Below are 24311 nucleotides of genomic sequence, written 5' to 3' on the forward strand. Positions count from 1 at the left end.
TCTGAACTATAACAGTATAAATGATTAACTTTCACATAGCTGATAAGGGCCACAGAAGGATTTTAGTGCAGTGATGTGCTTGTGCTCTGAAGAGTGACCTTGGAGATCGTAGAGCGATTGTATCACTGTTGCCAGGCGACGCGCTGATGATGGAGGACCGTTACGACGTTCTTCAGTGTAAAAGTCAGTGAGCCCAGCGATAGCTGCGAGCTGCTAACCAGTCAGGTAAACAACCCCGACCATCACATGAGAGACAGCACGGAGGACGAAACAGACTGATGAAAACGTTCAGCACTCGACCCGAGGCTTCAAACGAACGCATACGGCAATATTTGGAATACCTGAGACTTACAAAACCTGCCGAAAAATGATGTAGCAAGCTAACTTTAGCCAACTGCCTAGCGCGATCTGTTCAAACATGGACTGTGACGGGTAAGTATGTGCTGCAAGAGAAAAGAAAGACGCGGTTAGCTCACAACATATGTTTTTGGGTAAACACGACACAGACGTGACTAGTACTCGATAAAACTGTTGTTTGAAGCGTAAAACGAGCTAGAGAGCGAATTCTGAAGTGCTATTAGTACTATTTGTAGCGGCTAAATTGCTAGCAGTATGTGTATTCTCTGTATCTCTCTGTATTTTAACATTATATTCAACTTTTAAGTATTATATATATAAAATTAGAATAAACGCCTATATAAACGTGTGAAAGTTTGCTGTAACCAGCAGGCTAGCAGTTCACGGAACATAATCAAAATAATCTCATGCTAATCGTTTTGTTCAATACTTGATTCCCGATACACTGATGTACTCTATAAACTGATCTCATCATCCAGTATCATTAAAATTGTAGGTGCAGAACAGTCGTGAGAAACTAGTATGAGTTAGTGTTTAGAACAAGGGATTTATTGTGCTTAAAACATGTTTTTGTTATTAAACATGTTAGTTGCAAAGCTCTGATTTATTCATCAGATTTGGAGTCCCTTGTCCTTTGCCTAGTTTGGATTCGCAGGAGGATGCCAAAGACCAAGGGTTGCACACCTTCAGTCACACACACATGAGGAAAGCCTTTCGGCTTATGAATGACTTGAGAAGGTTGGTACTCATTTATCAGCTTGTTATTCAGGTAGCTACTATGGACAGTGATGGGGACACGTCCCCCTTAAGATTAAGGTCAACTGATATGGAATGGGAAAAAAGGTCAAAGATACCAATTTAAAAAAAATATATTGCAAAATGTAACAGTATCAGTTCTTTATATGAAGTTGGATATACAAGTATATCCAGGTTTGTCCGCATACAGTATACTCACATAGGGCGAAATGCACTATATAGCATTTCTTAGGGTCTAGATTTAATGCAATTTGCTTAATGCAACCGTAAGGCATGGTGACATTAACATATAGGGGGTTTGCACTTACGTCACCGTTTGGTCAGTTACCCAGATGCACAGCCACGTTGGAGATACCTGGATGTAAACAACAGCATTGATAGCACGGTTAATCTACTACTGAATATGGTAAAAATACAGTGAAAAAACATGTGGAAGCTGCTAAATCATCTACACTGTGTGCATAATTATTAGGCATGTTGATAATCTGGTTATATTTTTTTTTCCAAGCACATTTTACCAATTCCAAACCACAACAATCTTAATAACTACTATAAATTTTGTATTTAATCATTTGTAAGTGATATATAACTGTCCGTGAAGGCTGGAAGTGAAAAACTCCTTATATTCAGGTGTGCATAATTATTAGGCATGTTTTCTTAAGTAAGTTTTGGGAGTTCATTTTAGTACTTCTCTGCAAGTCAGACTTTTCAGGATAGGAGACTAAACATGAACTCCCAAAATGTACTGCCAGATTTTGGAAGATAAATTCTTGAATCAGAGGTACAAGAGGATGTGATGCTTGTCCTTCAACTCTCAACTTATCTGTCTATAAAGCCTATAAAAAAAAAAAACTGTCTTCATGTATTTCACAACACGTCAGCTTGTTATTCTTATTAAGTCAGGGGCATTTTTTAAGTTTTTAAGGATTTTTTGTACCAAGCAAAGTCTCTGAGAACCTGACACATTGCACTTCTGAAGACTCCAGGTAGGTTGCAGTTCTGGAAAATGGTGGCGCTGGAGACTAAACGGTTCCTGATGGTGTCACACCTAATTCTTCACCTTAATTCCTAATTCTTTTGCAGTTAACATGCATCTTTTCTTCTCCACCTGTTTTTTCTGACCATGCAGACTCAACAAGCATTTCGCTGTCCAGTGGTCAAGCCTTAACTTTGCAAATTCTTGTAATGCATTAGTATTGCATTCTTCTCATAGGCATTTAATAATTTGGACTTTTCAGTCTGGGTTAAATATCTTTTTTGGCTCATTTTATCTGTAAAAGAAAACATGCCTAATAATTATGCACACCTGAATATAAGGAGTTTTTCACTTCCAGCCTTCACGGACAGTTATATATCACTTACAAATGATTAAATACAAAATTTATAGTAGTTATTAAGATTGTTGTGGTTTGGAATTGGTAAAATGTGCTTGGTAAAAAAAATATGACCAGATTATCAACATGCCTATTAATTATGCACACAGTGTAGAGAAGGACTTAGTAAGCTGGAAAGGGCACAATATTTTGACAAACTAAAGTTGATAGGTGTTAAAGATACGTACGAGCAGTATTAATTAAGATATTATCCTAATATTTCACCTACCTGACTGGAAATTATAAGAGCGAATACGAATGTTAAGATTCTTGCCCTGGAAATCCTAGTTCAGTTTGGCCAACGCCTTTTTCTCAGACTCTTCTTGATTTGTTATAACTTTTGGCAGTCTCTAAATGTTTTTTTCCGGTCTGACCTATTAGTACAGCTCAAAACATGACAATAAAATTGACAATTTTCAGCAGCAGTGATCAGCAAAATATGCAAGTTTCATTCGGTTCAGTGGCATTGTTTACGCTCAGTGCCGCCAATATGGCCGATTGACGACTTGTCGTGAAAACACTCGATTGTAAACATTAAAATCATGATTTTCTACAAAGCTACCTTGGAACAGTGTGGTTTATAAAAGCGTCATACAAGTAAATCTGACTTGACCTGACATTAGTTATCAATTGTGTTAGTGTGGGCTGCATTTCCCTTAAGCATTGAAGTCTAAGTAGATCATAGAGACTGTTGGCACCAGTGGTTTCTAGTAGTTGTTTCATTGGTTTCTTAGTCTAGATCCTTAGTTTTCTTTTATTTTCTTTCTAATCACAGTCGGAGGATGCTTTGTGATGTTCTGCTGGTGGCAGGTGAAGTGGAGATACCAGCACACAGAGTAGTTTTAGCATCCTGCAGTCCTTACTTCTGCGCAATGTTCACAGGTACTACATCACAACCTAATGCTTTCTTCACACTGATGTTCCTCATGGCGCTCTGATGTTTTTCAGGACTTAATTTAGATCTATTACTATGACTGCTAAAATTAAAAAAAAGGAAAGTTCTATCATGATTTACTCATCGTCATGTAATTTCAAACTGGAAAACACAAAAGATATTTTAAAGAATGTTGTTGACTGAACAGTTGTGGTGCCACTGACATGAACAAAAAACACTATGATACTGTGATTTTCAAAATATCTATGTTCTATAAAACATGAGAGAGAGTAAAAGACAGAATTTTCATTTTGGGTCAACTTCAATGTAAATAAAGTATTCCTGCTGATGTTTCTGCATAAAAAACATTATGATGTTCATTCTTGCTTTTTTAAGCTTAATTTCAACAGTTTGATTGTGTGTTGTGCTTGACATGTTCAGGTGACATGAGTGAAAGCAAGGCTCACCATGTGGAGATCAGGGATGTTGATGGACAGACGCTCTTGAAGCTGGTGGATTACATTTACACTGCTGAGATTGAAGTGTCTGAGGATAATGTTCAGGTAATGTGTCTCTGTAGACTACTGTTTCAAACATAACTAATGACTAGCTCTTTGTGTAAAGGCTGTTTGCCCTCTCTGGCGCTCTGTTACGAGTGTTAAGAGGCAGGGTATTTCCTCTCATTATTAGCAGAGGAAATGAGCAGAGCGGGAGAGGAAGTTTTCTGCGATGTGCTCTTTGCCCTTTATGCTGGAGCTCTATTGTCCCAGTACAGTGTTGTTGTTTGTATGTGGGGCTTTTGTTTGAATGTACAGAATGTTACAGTGGAAAATAGATGAAGTTAAGAAGCTTCATGCCATTTGCGCAAGAGAGGCGTGAAGTGGCCTAGTTTTTTTTTTTATCTGGAGAGGATGGACAGATGCTCTGGTGGGGGTAGCGGCTGTTTATGGCTTAGTTGGTCCATAGGGATTTTAACAATGTCATTGAGTGCAGTGATTCACCCTATGTTATATTTCCCTAAAGGCCATTTCATTCCTTTTCTAGGAAGAAAGTGGCCATTGAGTTACAGTGTGCAGATGCTCTTTTCTAATGCAGTCTTGTTTTCCCCTGAGGCCTTTACTTGTATGTTAAATAGCTGATGCTGGGTTAAATTAATTTATTTACTAATAATTCAGTCTTTATTTGACTACTTTTTAATTGAAAATGCTGAACAATAATAATAAAGTAAAATGTAAAAATTTTAATTAATATTAGTTTACTTGCTGAATCATTAAAAAAAAAAAAGTGTGATGTAATGGTACACATTCAAATTTTAGGTAGTACAGTGTAATTAGTATGTACAATACTGGCAAAACATTGGATCAGAAAATGTATTTAAGACGAGACACTACAGATGAATAGGGTAAAATTAACTAATAGTTATCGCCTTACTTATTCAGTTGATTGTTACATTGATAATTGCAAACATTTTTGTAGTTTTCTAAAATGTTAGGTTTAAGTATGCAAATTAGGCATTATTTAATTAAATATGTGCTAACTTGCATACATTTCTAGTACAAAATCAAAACTGGATGAAGTCAGTTTTAAAATTATTGTTTAATTTTTTTTTGACATATTAGAGTCAAAAGTTTTTACAGGGGGAATTTTGGGTATATCATTTTTGTCACTCCATAATTCAGAAAATACTTAGAAAACAAGATATTTTCACAATTTTGGGGAGAATAAAAGGTATATAATCAAGCAGTTTATATATGAACAAATCCCTCTGTAAAAACCTTCAGGATATAGACAGGAATAAAAATGTAAAGTTTGGTGTGTGTATGTGTATGTATTTATGGCTCCGTGTAGGAGAAAAAACTCATTTTGAGAAAACGGGGTTTAAAAATATGTATTGTAATTGAAATCTGTTGACACAAATAGATAAAGTGCTATAAAAGAAACATGTAACAGTGTCTTTTGGATGTTTTCTTTACACTAATCCAAAATATATAAAAAAAAAACAAAAAAAACAGAAAATCAAAATCAAAATCTCAAACTTGACAGGTGCATGAAAAAAAAAAAGTTTTTGCCTACAGTGTCTGCCCATAAAAAGAAATTAATATTTTCAGAATGCATTAAAATAATGAAACGTTAAAGTAATTTATGATGTTATAAATGAATTCTGTTTCAAATAAATGCTGTTATTTTGAACTTACTAATAATCAAATATTCCTAAAAAAACAAAAGTATCACGGTTTCTACAAAAATATGAAGCAGCACGCCTGTTTTCAATATTAATAACAATCTGAAATGTTTCTTGAGCAGCAAATCAGCATATTAGAATGGAGGATCATGCGACTCCTGGAGTAATGATGCTGAAAATTCAGCTTTGATCACAGGAATACAGATAGATATATCGGAAATAATATATAATAATATTTTTTTAATTAAATAATATATTAAAACAGAAAACTTATTTTAAATGGTAATATTTCACAATGTTACTATTTTTACTGTATTTTTAATCAAATAAATGCATCCTTGAATGTGTATGTATTATATTGTTTTAGATAAAGCACAATTCTTTGCTATATTAAAAAAAATTGTCATTATTACATAAGCTATAGTGGTTAATCATCATGAATCTGGTCTGCAGTCTGCTTGTGTGATGTGTTTTCATCTTTTTGTCATATTCCTGCCGTGTTCAGGTGTTGCTTCCAGCTGCCAGCCTGCTGCAGTTGATGGATGTTCGACAGGTTTGCTGTGACTTCTTGCAAACACAGCTTCATCCCACCAACTGCCTGGGCATCCGAGCGTTCGCTGACCTTCACGCCTGCACAGGACTCCTCAGCCAAGCCCACGCTTATGCCGGTGAGCTCTCTTCTTTCTTGAGTCATCGTGGGATGGAAAACAACTCATCGATTAAGCAACCCACCAATATGTATTTTTATGCCGAGATCCAGTTTTTTGAGCAAGTTTGCTTGTTTCAAGCAGAGCAGCACTTCACAGACGTCATGGTGGGTGAGGAGTTCATGGCCCTGTCCTTGCAGCAGGTGTGCAGTCTGATCTCCAGTGACAAACTGACCGTGTCCACTGAAGAGAAGGTAACAGTACCAAGTTTATTCTCGGTTTCTTCCTTGTCCATCACATCACTGAGTCTGATTTTAGCTGATTTGTAGACAGCAGACGGTTGATGGTTGGTTTTTACATGTACATGCTGGTGTGTTGTTGAAGGAGACGACGAGCCATCTGTCAGTCACACTGCATTAGCTGCTCTCTGCTTGCGAGTAACTTGTGTCTCCAGTCTGCGTTCTCACTCCCACTTGATGGCAGCTGTCATCTGTCAGATGCTTCAGTGTCATCTGAGCAGCGGCACAAGCGTTGGAGGATGGCGCCCTGGTCTGCTGTAGCTGTGAGCTGTGCTCATACAATATGCAGAGTAACATACAATAGACTTTGTTCTTGTCTGTTATACCCCCAGGTGTTTGAGGCCATGATCGCCTGGATAAAGCACGATAAAGAGGCCCGTTTGGAGCACATGCCTAAGCTTATGGAACATGTTCGACTGCCTTTGCTGTCCAGAGATTACCTGGTTCAGGTATGACTGTGCAGTTCTTAGCGAGTTCTAGGGATTTTCTTTTTATGTTGTCTCTGTATAATGCATATCAAAGTAGTGTTTATAAGCGAAGCGATTCTTTGTTTACAGTTTAAACACTATATCGCAGCTGTTTCATAAGTGCCACTTGCTGTCAGACAATGAGTTTGTGTTCTCAATAAGCCCATCTGCTGTTTTTTTTTTTGTTCAAGTTTTGTTTTCGTTCAGATGTTTTATGTAGTAAAGTTTCACAAAGCTAAAGTTCAACCATCTGTTTTTGTTTTTAAATTACACAAATTTAAATCAGAAACTGCTCATGCTGCATATAAAGTTGAGGCTAAAAGTTTACATGCACCTTACAGAATCTGCGAAATGTTAATTATTTTACCAAAATAAGAGACATCATACAAAATGCATGCTATTTTTTTAGTTAGTACTGACCTGAATAAGATATTTCATATAAAAGGCGTTTACATATAGTCCACAAGAGAAAATAAGTTGAATTAATAAAAATGACCCCGTTCAAAAGTTTACAAATGCTTGATTCTTAATATTGTGTTGTTAGCTGAATGATCCACAGCTGGGTGTTGTTTTTTTTTGTGAACCCTTTCCAACAATGACTATGATTTTGAGATCCATCTCTTCACACTGAAGACAACTGAGGCACTCATATGCAACTATTACAGATGGTTCAAACGCTCACTGATGCTTCAGAAGGGAAAACAATGCGTTAAGGGAGGGTGAAAACTTTTTGAATTTGAAGATCAGTGTAAATTTATCTTATTTTGGCTTCTGGGAAATGTATCTTCTGTAGCTTAAATAAAAAAAGCACTAAATAAAAGAGCATTAAATGCAGTACTATATAAAAAAAACATGATATTTAGGCAAAATAAGAAAAATGTACACATTTTTCATCAAACATTTACACCTCCGGCTCTTAATGTATAATTGTTCCTTCTGGAGCATCAGTGAACGTTTGAACCTTCTATAATAGTTGCATATTATATATTATATAGTCCCTCAGTTGTCTTCAGTGTGAAAAGATGGATCTCAAAATCATACAGTCATTGCTGGAAAGGGTTCACATACACAAAAATGCAGGAAAACCAAAGAATTTGTGGGACCTGAAGGATTCTTGTTCAGGACAAACAAGTGACTCATGAACAGCTATCACTAAACAAAAACAAAACAAAACAAAAAAACACTGTGGATCATTAAGGTAACAACAGTATTAAGAACCAAGGGGATGTAAACTTTTCAACAGGATCATTTTTGTAAATTCAACTATTATTTTCCATTGTGGACTATATGTAAACGTCTTTTATGTGAAATATATTATTCAGGTCAGTACTAAATAAAAAAATAACATGCATTTTGTTATTTGATCTCTCTTATTTTGGTAAAATAATCTAACATTTTGCAGATTCTGCAAGGTGTATGTAAACTTTTGACCTCAACTGTATCTTTTGTTTAGATTATGATTAAAATGCAGTGGTTGCCGCTAATTTTAAATGGAAAGAGCACAGGCATTAGTTTGTTTATATGATGAGATATTCTTGTATTTGTATTATATATTTGAGTTGGGATTTGTTTTAAAATTTCAGTTGAGTTTTGTAATTTGACATACTTTAATTTCACAAAGAAATGTGCAGCATGTATGAGAAATGACAACTTTTCATTTATAAATTGTCTCAAATCTCATTTTGTTAAAAATAGTGAGAAAAACGTATCGTGAAATCAGTATTGCATCGTGAGTTGAGTGAATTGTCACATCCTTAGCAAGTTCTCTATATTTGTCGTAAATGCATTTGTGGTTTTATTCAAGCATTATTTTTAAGATTTAAATGTGTATTTGTACAGATTGTAGAGGAGGAACCCTTGATAAAAAACAACAACACTTGTAAGGACTTTCTCATTGAGGCAATGAAGTACCACCTTTTACCTGCAGACCAGCGGCACCTTATAAAGACAGACAGAACCAGACCACGCACACCAGTCAGTCTGCCCAAGGTATTAATATATTTGCTTCAAACTTATATTACCAGTCAAGACTGGATGTATTTACTAGTTTTTTATTATCACTAGTTTTCTGAACAATACACTAAGTCTGATTCAAACTGCTAACTCTTGTTCTCTAATATAGGTAAACAAGACTGTGAACAGTAAAATGTTTAATGTTTTATAAAGACGTCTCTTCTGCTCACCAAACCTGCATTTATTTGGTCCAAAATACAGCAAAACCAGTAAAATTTAAAATAACTGTTTTATATTTCAATATATTTTAGAATATAATGTTTTCATGTGATCAAAGCTAAATTCTCAGCATTATTACTGCAGTCTTCAGTGTCACATGGTCCTTCAGAAATTATTTTAATATCCTGATTTGCTGTTCAAGAAACATTTTATTAGTATTATTGTAATGTTTTCTTTGATAAATGGAAAGATTCAAAGATCATTATTTATCTGAAATAAAAATCTTTTGTAACCATTCAAAAACTGGATTTTTTTAGATATTATAGAAATTAATACTTTTATTTAGCAAGGATGCTTTAAATTGATCATAAGTGATGATTTCAAATAAATGCTGTTCTTTTGAACTTTCTATTTATCAAAGAAACCTGCAAAAAATTCCACTCAGCTGTTATCAACATATATATATATATATCTATATATATATCTATATATATAGATATATATATACATTTATATGTATATTTTATATATATATATATATATATATATATATATATATATATATAAATATACATATAAATGTTTTTTGAGCAGCAAATCAGCATATTTTACAAAATAATATTTAAAATATTTTAAAATTGTACTGTTTTTGTTGTACTTTGGATCAAATAAAAGCAGGCTTGCTGAGCAGTAGAGACTTCTTTAAAAACATTAAAAATCTTACTGTTCAAAAACTTTTAACTGGTAGTACATGAACAGGAAAAAGTGCAACATACTACATGGCAGAATAAGTCCTACTTTCTGAAAAAAATAAAATAAAAAAGCCAGTGGCCAATTTGTAAGCGTTAACTTAAAAAATGAACAAGGTGGCATCAATAAACTATGACAACCTTATAAACTATGACTGCATTTTTTACTATCTTAGTCCTGGATGAATTTACACTGTCTCTCTTGTGAAGTTAAGGCAGATGGATTGATTTTTTGTTGTGAATCTGACAGGTGATGATGGTCGTAGGGGGTCAGGCACCTAAAGCCATCCGCAGTGTGGAGTGCTATGACTTTCAAGAGGACCGCTGGTATCAGGTGGCCGATTTACCCTCCAGACGCTGTCGAGCAGGTTGTTCTCTGTTCTGTCCCTCCTCTCTAGATGTGTGTTTTTCTCTTATTCTCACCCTCTCTGTGTGTGTCATGTAGGTGTGGTGTACATGGCCGGTAAGGTGTATGCCGTGGGGGGATTTAACGGCTCTCTGCGTGTGCGGACGGTGGACGTGTATGATGGTCTGAAGGATCAGTGGAGCTCCGTACCTAGTATGCAAGAGCGCCGCAGCACTTTAGGAGCAGCTGTACTGGGGGACCTGCTGTACGCTGTCGGGGGCTTTGACGGGAGTACAGGTCTACCTTTGAAAAATCAATGCCAGGATGTTTACATTATAATAAGGCCCTATGATTTCCGTGATGCAGAAAACGCAGACGGAATTGCGTAATCCAGTCATAAAAGCAGAATTTACTGTATAAAGCAGAATGTCACGGAATTTGTCAAATTCTGGATGAATTAATCAAAAGCAAGTCATTACACTTAAGTCAAATCACAATATGGACTAGCATCTCTAAATATCAGACGTGTGGTTTCATTTACTACACACAAACTGAAGTGTGCATGAAACTTGTGGTGATTTCAGTGTCTGTCGTCTCACCAGATGAGGACATAAATACATGAACAACATTTCCAGAACTGCTCTGAAGTTTCTTCACAAGCATTTTACCATTTCTTTTGAGAGAAAATATCATCATATCATATACACACAGAAATGTAAAGGTATTCACGGCAACCCGTCATGCTGCTACTACTGTTATTACTAAAATTGTTAAAATTTTATTTTAAGAAATAATCACACAATATTTCTTTCATGTTTTCATTTTAATAGTAACTTTGTTTGCCAAAAAAAAAGTTAAATTTTTTTATTAAATTAATATTTTATGCCTTCATTTGATAGCCAGAAAAATTTTAATATTGTAAAAATATTGTAATAAATAAAAATAAATAAATTTGTTTTTATGCATTCAAATAATTAGACATGCTTAAACAGAATTTGGTAACAATAAAACAGAAGGTGAGAAAAAATAAAACATTTCATAGGGCCGTAAACATATTTTTGTTAAACTTTTTATAAATTAATGTTAAATTGGATAAGGTTCATAATTCTAATTAATTAGACTTGCTTTTTGATTAATAAAAGGTAATCTAACCATTAAAAAACAGAATCCAGAAAAATGAAAACGGAAAAAATGGAATTTGGGAAAAAATAAAACTGATTTCATTGGGCCCTAATATAGTAACGTTCAAAAGTTTTGGATCAGTAAGATTTATTTTGAAAGGAGTTAATATTTTGGCCGACTTTTAACACGTTTTTGCATTTGGCTGATGTCTGTCTCTCTGTAGGTCTATCGTCAGTGGAGGCGTATAACCCTAAAGCTAACGAGTGGATGTTTGTGGCTCCCATGAACACCAGGCGCAGCAGTGTTGGGGTGGGCGTGGTTGACGGTGAGCATTTTGAGTTCATTTGTGTTGATCAATTTGCTCACTATATTCAAGTGCAAACATGTTTATGAAATTAGGCATGCAATAATAACGTTTTAGGTGGTAGAATATTTCACAACATTTTACCTTTTGGCTGTTGTTACGTATTCAAACCGTGCAGCTGTGATCATTCATGTAGATTGTTGGTGTAGTGATTTCACTGTGTGTCTGATGCTTGCACAGGAAAGCTTTATGCTGTTGGAGGTTATGACGGAGCGTCCCGGCAGTGTTTGAGTACTGTAGAGGAGTATAACCCAGTCACTAATAAGTGGTGCTATGTGGCGGACATGAGCACTAGACGCAGTGGAGCTGGTTAGTTCCTTTTTGGACATGATTTAAACATCGAGCTCACTTCTGTTGATTCTTACAGTTGTATTGAGTAGCTGTGATGTGATTGTGTGTTTGTACAGGTGTCGGAGTGCTCAATGGACAGCTGTACGCTGCAGGTGGACATGACGGTCCTCTGGTGAGGAAGAGTGTGGAGGTCTTTGACCCTGCCACTAATACCTGGAGACAGGTGTGTGACATGAACATGTGCCGAAGGAACGCAGGTGAGTAGCCAGAGGAGGTTTATCATTTTAGCTGGACAAATAATTGACAACATAATTGTCTACTGTAGTCTAATTTCATAGTGCATAAAAAACGTAAGACAATTGACCCTTCACAAAGACCCGCCCCCCCTTCGTTACTGTTAGTACGTCCGACAAGCCATTGAAAAATACATTGCAGAGCAAAGAGGAAACTGACAACACGCCAGCAGACAAGACAGAGCAGATTACTTCTGGTATAAAACAAAGTCTTAGCTTTGAAATTTTCAACTGCAGAAATCCACCGACATTAATCTACTCTTATATGGTTTGTTTGTCAGACAAAAATGGCAGATTCAGCGTTACAATTGGTCAAATCGCTTGTCAATCAAACTCCCTGCAAAGGGTCAGTTCTGTGACATTTTGACGTAGTGAAAATAATGGTCATAATTTAATGTTTTTCAACACACGCCGTATTATTTCTGATTATCTTCTCATTAAAGAAGATCATCAAATTTTTCATACTACACTGGTATTTACTATGCATACATCTTTTTTAATAATAAAGAAGAATTAAGAATTTCTTTTAATTTAAAATTCTAAATGAACCATAGAAAAACCAGTGTGATGCCAGAAAAAAACATTTTTATAAATATTCATGAGAATTTATATTTTAATATATTGTTATTTCAACTTATCTGAGAATTAGCAAGATAAAAATCAATAGATTGAATTAAATTCCTTTGAACTTATACCTTATGACTGTTTAAAAACAGTACAAATTTATGAAACCTACATATTTCTTTTCTAACAAAATAACTTCAAAAATTAGTGCTGGGCAACGATTAATGAACCCTTGAAAATAGAGGTACTTAAAAAGTGCTTGAATTATTAAAGGACAATGCATCTATAAAATAAGTATTTAATTTTTTATATATTTTTAACATCTTTTTCACGCAAATTCACGCAATTCAAAAAACAAAATACTTTTTTTCATTTATTTCAGTTAATAAAACTAGTTAAAAAACAAATAAAACATGAAACTAGTGAGCTAAGCCAGTAGTAGTACTGACAATGTCATGTAAACATGGCTGAAGATGCAAAAGAGGAACAGATGAACTGAATCAATTAAGTGAGTCATTTACGCTGGAACCGCTACGATTGATTCAAACTTCTGACTTTGATCATTCGTTTCAAGCAGTTCACTAGCAAAAAACAGATCAAATTAAAAGAGCTAATTATTTTTTGATTTCGACATTGCTTGTAACGATTTTAAAAAGCACGTATAGTGATGGGTGAAACTCCAAATAACCACTGCATCGCAAAATGATTCACTCTTTCGAAGCGCTCTACTCGGGTCGTGTATCACAAATCATTTGATTTAGGCTGGAACTTTGCATATCATGAATCATTTGATTCAGATTGGGACTTTGGAGCGTGCATCGTGAATTATTTGATTTAGATCAGAACTTCGGAGCAGGGATTGTGAATCATTTGATTCAGATTGGAACTCTGGAGCGGGTTCGCAAATCATTTGATTCAGATCAAGATTTCGGTGCAGGTTTGCGAATAATTTGATTCAGTTTGGGACTTCAGAGTGTGGATCGTGAATCATTTGTTTCAGAACAGGATTTCGGAGTGGTTTCACAAATCTTTTTTCTTTTAAAATGGTATAAAAACTTCTGTAATGAAAAACATATAATTTTTATGCTGCAGTGATTGATCAGTAGGCGGCAGCAGAATGGACTTTTCCTTTTATTTTTCAAATTCAAGGTAATGTTTTTCAACAACAAATACTAAAAGTGTATGAGAGATATAGGAAAGGCTACAAAAGTATTTTTTTTGTTAAACTCAAAAAAAAAAAAAATCTCTAAGAAATACCATGTGTAAAGTTACAGCTGACATCCAGTCAAAAATGATTTATATATTTTTTTAAATGATTATATCTTTCTAAAAATCTAGAAAAACTAAATGTATAGTCTAGAAATCTCCTCCAGGCTAAAAGTGACCTGAATGTATTATAATGGCTAAAGAAATATTTATATCTATAAAAAAAAACCTTCACAGAGGTTCCTGTTATGAATGTCAAACACTGGACGTGTTTCAAAACCTTTAAAATCATTGTTTATAAAGGAACAGCAGGAAAAGCCTGTGGGTCTGAGTTAAGTGTGTTTGTCTCTAGGAGTGTGTGCCATAAATAGTTTACTGTATGTGATCGGAGGAGACGACGGCTCGTGCAACCTCTCCTCCGTGGAATACTACGACCCTGCAGCCGATAAATGGAGCCTCATCCCCACAAACATGAGCAATGGACGCAGCTACGCAGGTCTGAAACACTCTCACAACCTCCATATTCAACTGATTAACCAAAGCTAAACTAAACTGCAGTCTTGTTTGTTTCAGGGGTGTCAGTTATTGACAAGCCGTTATGACTAAAAGTTCTGGGCAGCAGGTCGCTTCACACCTGTCGAGGACTGAGCTGCGACAGACAGACGGTGATCTAAGACAGAATCCAGATGCTGACGGGTGCTCGAAGCTCTCAAAGCCTGACTGCCTCATAAACAAACACACACCAAGCCCTGACCTCTCCCAGTCTCCAGAAAGTGCCATTTAGCCCTGTTATTAACAGAGAGGCCGTGTGCTCACCCAATATATAGCGTGTATTAAATGGGACCTTGTTGTGCAGATCCGGGTGCAGGCGAAGACTGTGCCAACAGAGGCCTCTCTGCCTGCTTTACTACTGACTGACAACGCTCTGAACAAACACTTGCATTGCAGCAAGAGACAATAAGATGTCAAAACTGTTAACACTAATGCATATCACACCCTTTAAAGCGGATCAGGACTGGACTTCGCTGACTTCTGTTGGTTTGGTTACAGGGTTACCTTATGTTCGTATGAAAAGTAATATGGGAACAAGCCCATAAGTTGTTTTAACCAGCTGCTTTTGTGCCATATAGTATTGAGGATGTTAAACTGCTATACTGAAACATCATATAAATCTCACAGGGTAAAGGTATGGTCACAATAGCGACATTTCAGCTTTTTCTTTGTCACCAACTGCGAAAAGCACATCGATTCCTTTTGAAGTGACTGGAATACGCTGGTGAAAATTCAGCTAACAACCTTAAACGTGACCATGTCTGTTAATGTGCCAAATGTAACTCATAAATCATATGGATAATACTGTATGTTAGTTACTTGTACATAAGCACTTTTCATGATGCAGTTCGGTGTGCAATCGTCCATGTTGGACACGCAGAGTCTTTTTTTGATCATGATAACTCTCTCTATAGATGCAGTCACTGAAATAGCACTGGCTTGGTGTCTCTTTGGTAAATTGCACTGTTCATCTTATTCAGTAGAGCTGGTTCTAATACAATACCATAATAGCACAGGTTCATAGTAAGTACATCATTTATCCTGACTGGGTAATTTGGATCTGACTCAACGGAACTGGAAGACTATTTTATTTTAAAAATATTAAGCCTTCTTAAGGTTCTTTTCCTCATTGTTGGGTTTTAGGCTCTACTGTAGATCTGTTTACAGTTCTGATCATTGTGACATGAGTAAGAATTATTAACAAAACACTGCCGACATTCCCAGCTCTCATACATCTCACATATTCTCACAATGACCTACTTTGTTAATCTGGATATATACTGATACTATGCAGTAAAACATTGCTTTTAAGGTTTTCGCTGTTCCCGGTGATTCAGAGTTTATTTTGTGCTATGCCTGGTGTAACTGCTGCCATTACATTTGATGTATTTACACATCACGATTCATAACTCTAAAACTATGACATTCCAGTGTGGTGCATCGTCTATGGATTATGCACGAATGTGGTTTGTGAACAAGGTATTAATGTATTTCTAAACAAAATGTATTAATAAATTAAGCTTTGTTAAGAGAATTTACTTTCTAGTCTGCTAGTCTATGAGCTGCCACTGGAGGGCAGCAGTCAGTCATGCATTGCAAAGATGAGAGAAGATGGAAGTGAAAATAATCTTGGACACGTGATTGTAGATTTGCATTAAATTTGCATTAACGTCACAATTTGACCAAGCAGATTTTAAGCCTATATATATGATTAGTTTAGATTATATATCCTGATGATTATTCAACTAATTCTGTCCCAAGTGACACTGTTATGCTCTTATGCTATGCACCATGTACCCAGCCTAGTGTGTTAACTTTATGCGGTTATGCAGTATTTCAGTCTGATAGCCCCTTCCTCAAGTGTCCAAAAATCATTCCTTTTTCCGGTTAATTAAAGGTTTTTAAAGGCTTTTTTCAGTTTAATTAAGTATATATAGCTATATGTATTACTGATATTAGTGACACCGGTGGTCGTTAAAAAGAAATAGTCCAAAAATGATCTGTTAATTTACTCACCTTCAGGCCATTCAAGATGCCGATGACTTTCCCCCGCCTTGAGTAGAAGGGTAAAAACGATTTTTAGCTGGATTCCTTGGTCTTTAGCGATTTATAACATTCAAGTCAGCGGCTGCCCGTAATTGAGAATAAAAAGCATGAACACAAAATGAATACCCGTTGCTCCTGACGATATATTGAATAAACTGAACATTGTTTACAACATTATTACCTGTAAACAGAGTCTCAGGTAACGGGGAAATCCGGTTCTTCAGCGTCTTGGTTGAAACCTAATCATTACATCGAATTTTTATATCTTCTAAAAGCACTGCCAATAATGTTTACCCTTATTTTACCCTGTTACGAGCGGTGTACTTTGAGAAATCTTCAAAAATTTCTTTTCCCACACCTGCAAACGCTCTCTGAACAGTAGCCACGCCCCCAAACCCTTACTATTGGCTGAAGTTTGACAGGCAGGTTGGATATCCTATCATTGCATTCGGACATGGCTTTAGAGCACGGATCGCGAATCATTTGATTTAGATCGGAACTTCGAAGCGGTTCGCGAATCATTTGATTTAGATCGGAACTTCGGAGCTATTCGCGAATCATTTGATTTAGATCGGAACTTCGGAGCGGTTCGCGAATCATATGATTTAGATCGGAACTTCGAAGTGGTTCGCGAATCATTTGATTTAGATCGGAACTTCGGAGCGGTTCGCGAATCATATGATTTAGATCGGAACTTCGAAGCGGTTCGCGAATCATTTTAATTTAGATCGGAACTTCGAAGCGGTTCGCGAATCATTTGATTTAGATCGGAACTTCGAAGCGGTTCGCGAATCATTTGATTTAGATCGAATCTTCGGAGCAGTTTGCGAATCATTTCATTTAGATCGGGACTCTTGGGAGTGGGTTCGAGATTCATTTGATTTAGATCGGAACTTCGGAGCGGTTCGTGAATCATTTCGCGAATTGAATGATTCGCAATCCGCGCTCCGATGTCCCGATATGAAATATTGGTTCTCGAATCATTATTCAGGTCTGGACTTTGGAGCGCGGGTCGCGAATCATTTGATTTAGTTCATAATTTCGGAGCGGTTCGTGAATCATTTTGCGAATCATTTGATTTAGGCCGGAACTTTGGAGCGGTTCGCGAATCATTTCGTGAATTGAGTGATTCGCGATCCATGCTCCAAAGTCCCGATATAAAATGATGGTTCATTATTCAGATCGCGAATCTTTTTTTTTTCTGACCATTAACATAAAACCATTAAGACAGTACAGTTATAAAAACAAAACAAAGGGGAAAAAAAGAAAGTATACACAAATGCAAATCTCATAATTTGCGTTTCCTGATAACTAAATTTCACACAAACGAAAATCTAGCTGTAAAACTTTTTCAAAACAAGTTTTTTCTAGACAATTAAGCTTTATGGAAATTATCCAAAGCTCTGTTAATCCTAAAGCAGTCGAAACTACTAAATCTCTATATTCATACACTTTTACTATAATTAAACTTTGGTTAATTTTCTCTTAACTACTAAACCCATCCAAAGACCAAAATGTCTATGTGGGCAAGTTTCCAAAACAATGATATCTTCCTCAAAAGAGTGACAAAAACAGCAATGACTGACATATTACAATTATGTCCATAAGCTTTTAGTGAAATTTGGAGTAATTCATTAATCTGTTGCTTGACCTCTTCATATTTAAGGAGAGAAGTATATAGTTTCCAAAGTCAGATATTGCTTGTTATGATTTTCAAGGACGTAGAAATTAGTATGGACACTATGCCATGTCCCCACCAATATCCAGCGACTACTAAATTGTCCTTAGCAATAACTTGATCAAACACTTAAATGCCTGTTGAGTGCTGTTAATTTTTTCAGAGAAATATGTAAAATGAGTATGTGAAATGAGCATGTTTCCTAAATGTACAGTCAAAAATTAATTCAAATTAATAAAAAAATAAATTCTGGTTTGCAAAAACAAGCACATTATTTACCACTGCACGCAGTCCAGTGTTTTCAGAAGGAATTCAGCCATCAGGAATTTTGTGAGGACAAAAGATTTCCCACGCAGATTTCACAAAGCGTTCAAGTCGCTGCATTGATCTTGGTCTGAAAGTGACTTCTGTGCAAGCAGTGCTTCATACATCCACACTATTAACAATAAACAATGAACGTTCTTCATGGGCTTCTTCAGTGGTGTCTTTATGTTATTTGGCACAATAAGACATGAGCACAACAGGTAATAATACTCACAAGCCGTTTATTGAAAATGCACAGACTGGATACAGTTGGGCTCTCATTCCACTGATACAGGCCCCGATGCTAATTTATTGCTTCATTTTCATGGCACAAAAATAGAAATAGAAATTTCCGCCATGCAAACCGACTATCGACGAGCATCTACAAAACAGGACAAAGCAGGTGCTTCACTAATACAGAGGAACAACCACGCCATTACGATGAACCGCAGAAAGTGAGACAATAAAAAACCAGAGTACAAAATAATGGTCATAAAAAAGGACAACACCACACAGTGATAAGATGAGCCAGAACACGTCCGATATCAACCTGCACTCGCGGCCTTCACGTGCAAGTAGTGCTTGAATAAACGAGAAACGACTGGAACAAACATAACAAGACTGCATTCCCAGAATGCTGTGCAAATAATCTCCATCACCTCCTTCATCTGTCACAAACAGGTGCATTCATCACTATCAAACACTTGACCGTGTCACAAAACGCTCATCTGACCTCCGGCGACCCGCTGAACTATCCAACCTTCGTTATCTCTTCGATAAGACTTTTTATTATCAGTTGAGCTTGACGTCAGCAGCACGTTACAGCCGATACTGTTACGATATGAGCCGGCAGCTGAAAAGCGACCGTGACGGATCGGATGATATGGCGGAGGAAACCTCATCCCGTGCCCTGAAGTCACATGATTGCGACAGCCTGTACGTCACACATACGGGGTCGTCTATTTATCATGTTTTTCACACGAACAGCATTATTGGTCAAGGCCGGATGCTTTCAAACTGAAGTTGTATGTTAAATGTGTACACACTGGCAAACCAAGAGTCTAGAGGTGAGAAAAACCAATAAGGACACATTAAAGTACAAAATAACAAACTCCATCTACTCCTACCAACTATAGCATGGTCTACTATGTAGCACTGTGATCTAACATGTCAGTTTGGCATATATATTCACTTTCATTACATCAGATGTATATTAGTGATGTGAACAAAGACATACAGCTATATGAATCAGGAAGAGTTTGTGACAGTCCAGCTGGAGTAGCTTTCGTCAGTCCGATCAGATCCGAGTGTCATTACAAAACAAAACAAAACAAAAGAGCACCAGCTTGATACAAGAGTCCTCTGATTTTAACCGAACGCTCAAGGGTGGAAAAAAACCACCGTGCCGATACGTCTTTCTCAAAAACACTGAAATATTTAAGCCTACATACAGAATAATATAGATCTGTACAAGTATACATACACAGAACCCAAATCACACCCTCTAAGAGCATGAAAACCCTATGAATTAGGGAGAGGAGGAGTATGATGTGGGTGTTGAAATATGATGACCATCTATGTGGTCTGAGGAAGAGTTCAGTGCTTGATGTCCACATATATGATGCGATACTCGACGCAGCACGATTCTCAGTATGAGAAAGCTTGTGGAAAAAGACTAAAGTCTGAATATCAAACTCAAGGGAAATTTTTTTTTTGGGTGACGGAGAAGAAGTGTTTCTTTCTTCTCCAGCGGTTGAGTGAGGAGGGACGGCGGCGGAAGCTGATGGACCGCCGTCACGGTGCAGGCCGTGTCTGATCCGAGCCGGGCGCTTTAGATGGATTTGGATGAATCCTGCTTGCTGATGAGGACCTCCAGAAGCCGCAGTTTGGCTTTAATGCGCTTGTACTCTTTGTATTCGTCCATCATAGGCATGCGGTCTTCCTTCTGAACATTCCTGTGCGAGAAAGAACATTTTGCTTTGAGAACAATGCTGATATGATGACGATAAGACTGTCAAGTTAACAGTTACTTAACTGTTGTTCTATAGTCAGTTGTATAACACTGAACTGAATCTGGCGGAGGGTCAAGTGTACTAAAGTGTTTACAGTAGCAACTGTAACATTTGTCTGTACAATGTCTCTTATCACGCAAGTGTCTGATTACCCTGACTTACGCAAGATGTCATCATGAAAATTACAACAACGAGCCAGGATGCTTTTTTATTCTGCTGCTGTGATGTTTCAAGTTAAGACAATATGTGACCCTGAATAATATGTCACATATTGACATATTATTATTAATAACAATATGTGACGCCCTATTTGGCCGAAATTTTTAAATCTGCAATCTGAGGGTGCAAAACAAATCTAAATATTGAGAAAATCATCTTTAAAATTGTCCACTTGAAGTTCTTAGCAATGCATATTACTAATCAAAAATTAAGTTTTGATGTATTTACAGTAGGAAATTTACCAAATATCTTCATGGAACATGATCTTTACGTAATATCCTAATGATTTTTGGCATAAAAGAAAAATTGATCATTTTGTCCCATACAATGTATTTGTGGCTATTGCTGCAAATATACCCGTGCTACTTTTGGTTTTGTGGTCAAGGGTCACATATAAACAAAGTCAATGTCAGAGGTCAGAATATTTTTAAAAATCTAGGCTTTAAGTGATAATAAATGTGATAATAAATGTATTTTAATTCTGCTGAATTTTCAGCATCATTACTCCAGTCTTAATTGACACATGATCCTTTAGAATCATTTAAATATGCTGATCTGCTGCTCAGGAAACAGTTATTTTCAATGCTAAAAACAGATGTGCTGTTTCATATTGTTGTGGAAACCGATACATTTTTTATTTTTTTTTTACATAAATGGAAAGTTCGAAAGATAAACATCTGAACAAATATACATCTTTGTAACATTCTAAATGTGTTTTACTGTCACTTTTGATCAATTTGAATAAAAGTACTGAATAAAAATATTCTTTTTTATATTATTATGCTGATTTGCTACATTTATTTTCAATGTTGCAAACAGTTGTGCTGCTTATTATTTATTTATTTATTTATTTATTTAGGTTCCAAAAATATTAAGCAGCAAAAACTGTTTCCAACACTGAAAATGAATCAGCTTATTAGAATGATTTCATGATCATGTGACACTGAAGACTGGAGTAATGATGCTGAAAATTCAGCTTTGCATCACAGGAATAAATTGTATTTGAAAGTATATGAAAATAGAAAAATGTTATTTTAATTTGTAATAATATTTCACAATATTACAATTTTTGATCAAATAAATTTAGCCTTGATAAGCATAAAAGACTTAAAAAAAAAACATTAAAAATTTTACTATCTATATCTATCTATCTATCTATCTCTAAAGTAATCTACTTAGAGTTGCAAAACGAATGGTTGCGATTAATTATTTCAAAATAAAAGTTTGTTTACATGATAACTTTGTATGTTTATTAATGACTTACAAAATATATATATATATTTAAAAATACATATGTATTTGTATGTATTGTATGTATTTGTATGTAAACACTTAAATATTTTATATGTAAATATAACATATTTTTCCTTAATATATACATGCATGTGTGTGTATTTATATATACATAATAAATATACATAGTTCGCACACACATATAATATGTAAACAAACTTTTATTTTGAATCGATTAATCGTGACTAACCGTTTTGCAGCTCTAAATTCACTCAATCTGTTGACATTTCAAAAAAGGTGCTAGTAGGAGAGTACGATACAGACAATAACAAGAGGGCGAAGCTCAGCAGGTTGGACAATTCTGTGCTGTAGAACAAGTACTTCATGTTCCCTTCTTGAAAATATCAGAAATTTCTACAGGCAGTATATCGCCCACCGCTGGCTTCCATCTAGTCTGTTTGATCTCAGAAACACGTCCTGTATGCTCGCCCCCTTCTGTGCGTTTGGATGAAATGAACGTGGGAGGCCTACCTGCCATTCTGTTGGTAGAATTCATCTTCAAACTCTCTGATGGTCCTCCTCAGTTTCTTTTTCTCCGCTCTGGCCTTCCACAGCTGTTCCAGGAGCTCGGGCCTGTGGGATACAGGTGGTGTTAAATTGCCGGATTCCATATATGGAGCTGTAACTCTCCCAATACTATAGCAACAGGAAACTGTGTACTCAAAACACTGCTAAGCGGGAAACAACCTTTGAACGTCGTATGAGTTCAACTCGGGTGGCATAGGTGACATAGATCTCAGCGGCACTAATACAGTACGCTAGACTTAGATCTGGCAGTCGTTTTCCTTCATACTGGATTACGGCTTGATCCAGCTCGAGACTTTCAGGCCACTGACTCCTGCAGATTTCCAGATCTCTGTCAAGCTCTATTAATAGACTTCATATGATGAGAGCGTGAGCCGACTGCCGCTTCTACCTCATAAACCGTGGGACTACGTGCTTAGACGCGCATGCACATAAATCAAGGTGTGGAAATTTAGGTCTAATTCATTGTGCCAATGTAGGTCACACTTTCAGACTAAGAGCTGCTGGGTATTACAAGACTGAGGACTTCAACATTACTTCAGATTTAAAGGAGTAGTTCACCAAAGAATAAAAAATTGCTGAAAATTCACCCACAGGCCATCCAAGAAAAAGATTTAGAGAAATGTAGCATTCCATCACTTGCTCAGCAATGGATCCTCTGCAGTGAATGGGTGCCGTCAGAATTAAAGTCCAAACAGCTGACGCAAAAATCCATCGCATACTTTCATTTCACACCAAAAACCACTTACATATTTGTTTAGAGCTGTTTTGGACTGTTTTTTTCTTCTAAGCGGTGCTTAATTTGTGCATACTTCTCTCCTGATTCAGATGAGACGACATTTTCACTGGAGAAAGCAATATTATGGATAGAGGACTCATTAAAACATCTTAACCCTTGATTTTTTTTATTACAAACAGGCATCTTTTCACTTCACAAGATGTTAATTGATAGACTGGAGTGGTGTGGATTACTTGTGGATTATTGTGATGTTTTTATCAGCTGTTTGGACTCTCATTCTAACGGCACCCATTCACAGAGGATCCATTGGTGAGCAAGTGATGGAATGCTACATTTTTCCAAAACTGCTACAATGAAGAAACTTATCTTAAATGGCCTGTGGATGATTACGTTTTCATTTTTGGGTGAACTGTTCCTTTAAATCCAAGTGAAACACCATTTTCATTTTACCTCCATACTGTTCCAGGAACAGTTCGTAAGTAGTAAATATCAATTTTGATTTTTTAGTCTTCACTCACATTGAGGAGGCGTTAGAGCTGGACAGACGCAGATCGAGATTGAGCTTCCCAGAGCTGAGGACGTTCTCCTGAGTGGGCTGCTGGGAGCTGGGCTGGGCTACCGGGTCCATGATGATTTCTGAGCTCTCGCTCTGCATCTCTACATTTTCTTGCTGGCCCCTGCCCTCTTCCTCCTCCTCTTCTTCGATCTCACCGCAGAAGTGGGCCGTTTCACCCTCGATGATGGGCTGTAACATCTGATTGCGCCGTTTGCTGGAGGGAGAAGCCTGTGTGAGAGAGGGGAGCCCTGTTACCATACAATCCTAAAACAACACTAGATCCTATTTCAGCTCTACAAAGCAGCGTCAGCTTTCATTTCACTATC

The 24311-nt window shown here is 36.4% G+C and overlaps 2 protein-coding genes across 5 annotated transcripts in view; one reads left to right on the top strand and one right to left on the bottom strand.

The window, feature by feature from the left end:
• The first annotated feature begins 76 nt into the window (after positions 1–76).
• On the top strand, positions 77–16152 carry klhl3 (kelch-like family member 3). The gene is made up of 15 exons (XM_051127102.1): positions 77–432; positions 973–1095; positions 3262–3368; positions 3802–3923; positions 6048–6210; positions 6334–6443; positions 6821–6937; positions 8795–8944; positions 10127–10244; positions 10322–10519; positions 11568–11669; positions 11889–12017; positions 12116–12256; positions 14415–14558; positions 14636–16152. Exons 1-15 carry the CDS (start codon positions 419–421, stop codon positions 14662–14664), a joined length of 1767 nt encoding a protein of 588 aa, XP_050983059.1. The 5' UTR covers positions 77–418; the 3' UTR covers positions 14665–16152.
• A 2711-nt stretch (positions 16153–18863) lies between these two features.
• Positions 18864–24311, bottom strand: part of fam13b (family with sequence similarity 13 member B) — a 57185-nt gene continuing 51737 nt past the window's right edge. For all 4 annotated transcript variants that reach the window (XM_051127180.1, XM_051127181.1, XM_051127179.1 and 1 more), the window contains 3 exons: positions 23948–24213; positions 22637–22738; positions 18864–20596 (listed from right to left, as the gene is read on the bottom strand). In XM_051127180.1, the coding sequence (XP_050983137.1) occupies positions 20473–20596; positions 22637–22738; positions 23948–24213 (492 nt within the window). In that variant the 3' untranslated portion in view covers positions 18864–20472. The remainder of the gene's footprint in view (positions 20597–22636; positions 22739–23947; positions 24214–24311) is intronic.

The sequence above is a fragment of the Labeo rohita genome, chromosome 14 (assembly GCF_022985175.1).
Source record: "Labeo rohita strain BAU-BD-2019 chromosome 14, IGBB_LRoh.1.0, whole genome shotgun sequence".
In the NCBI taxonomy this organism is placed as follows: Eukaryota; Metazoa; Chordata; class Actinopteri; order Cypriniformes; family Cyprinidae; genus Labeo; species Labeo rohita.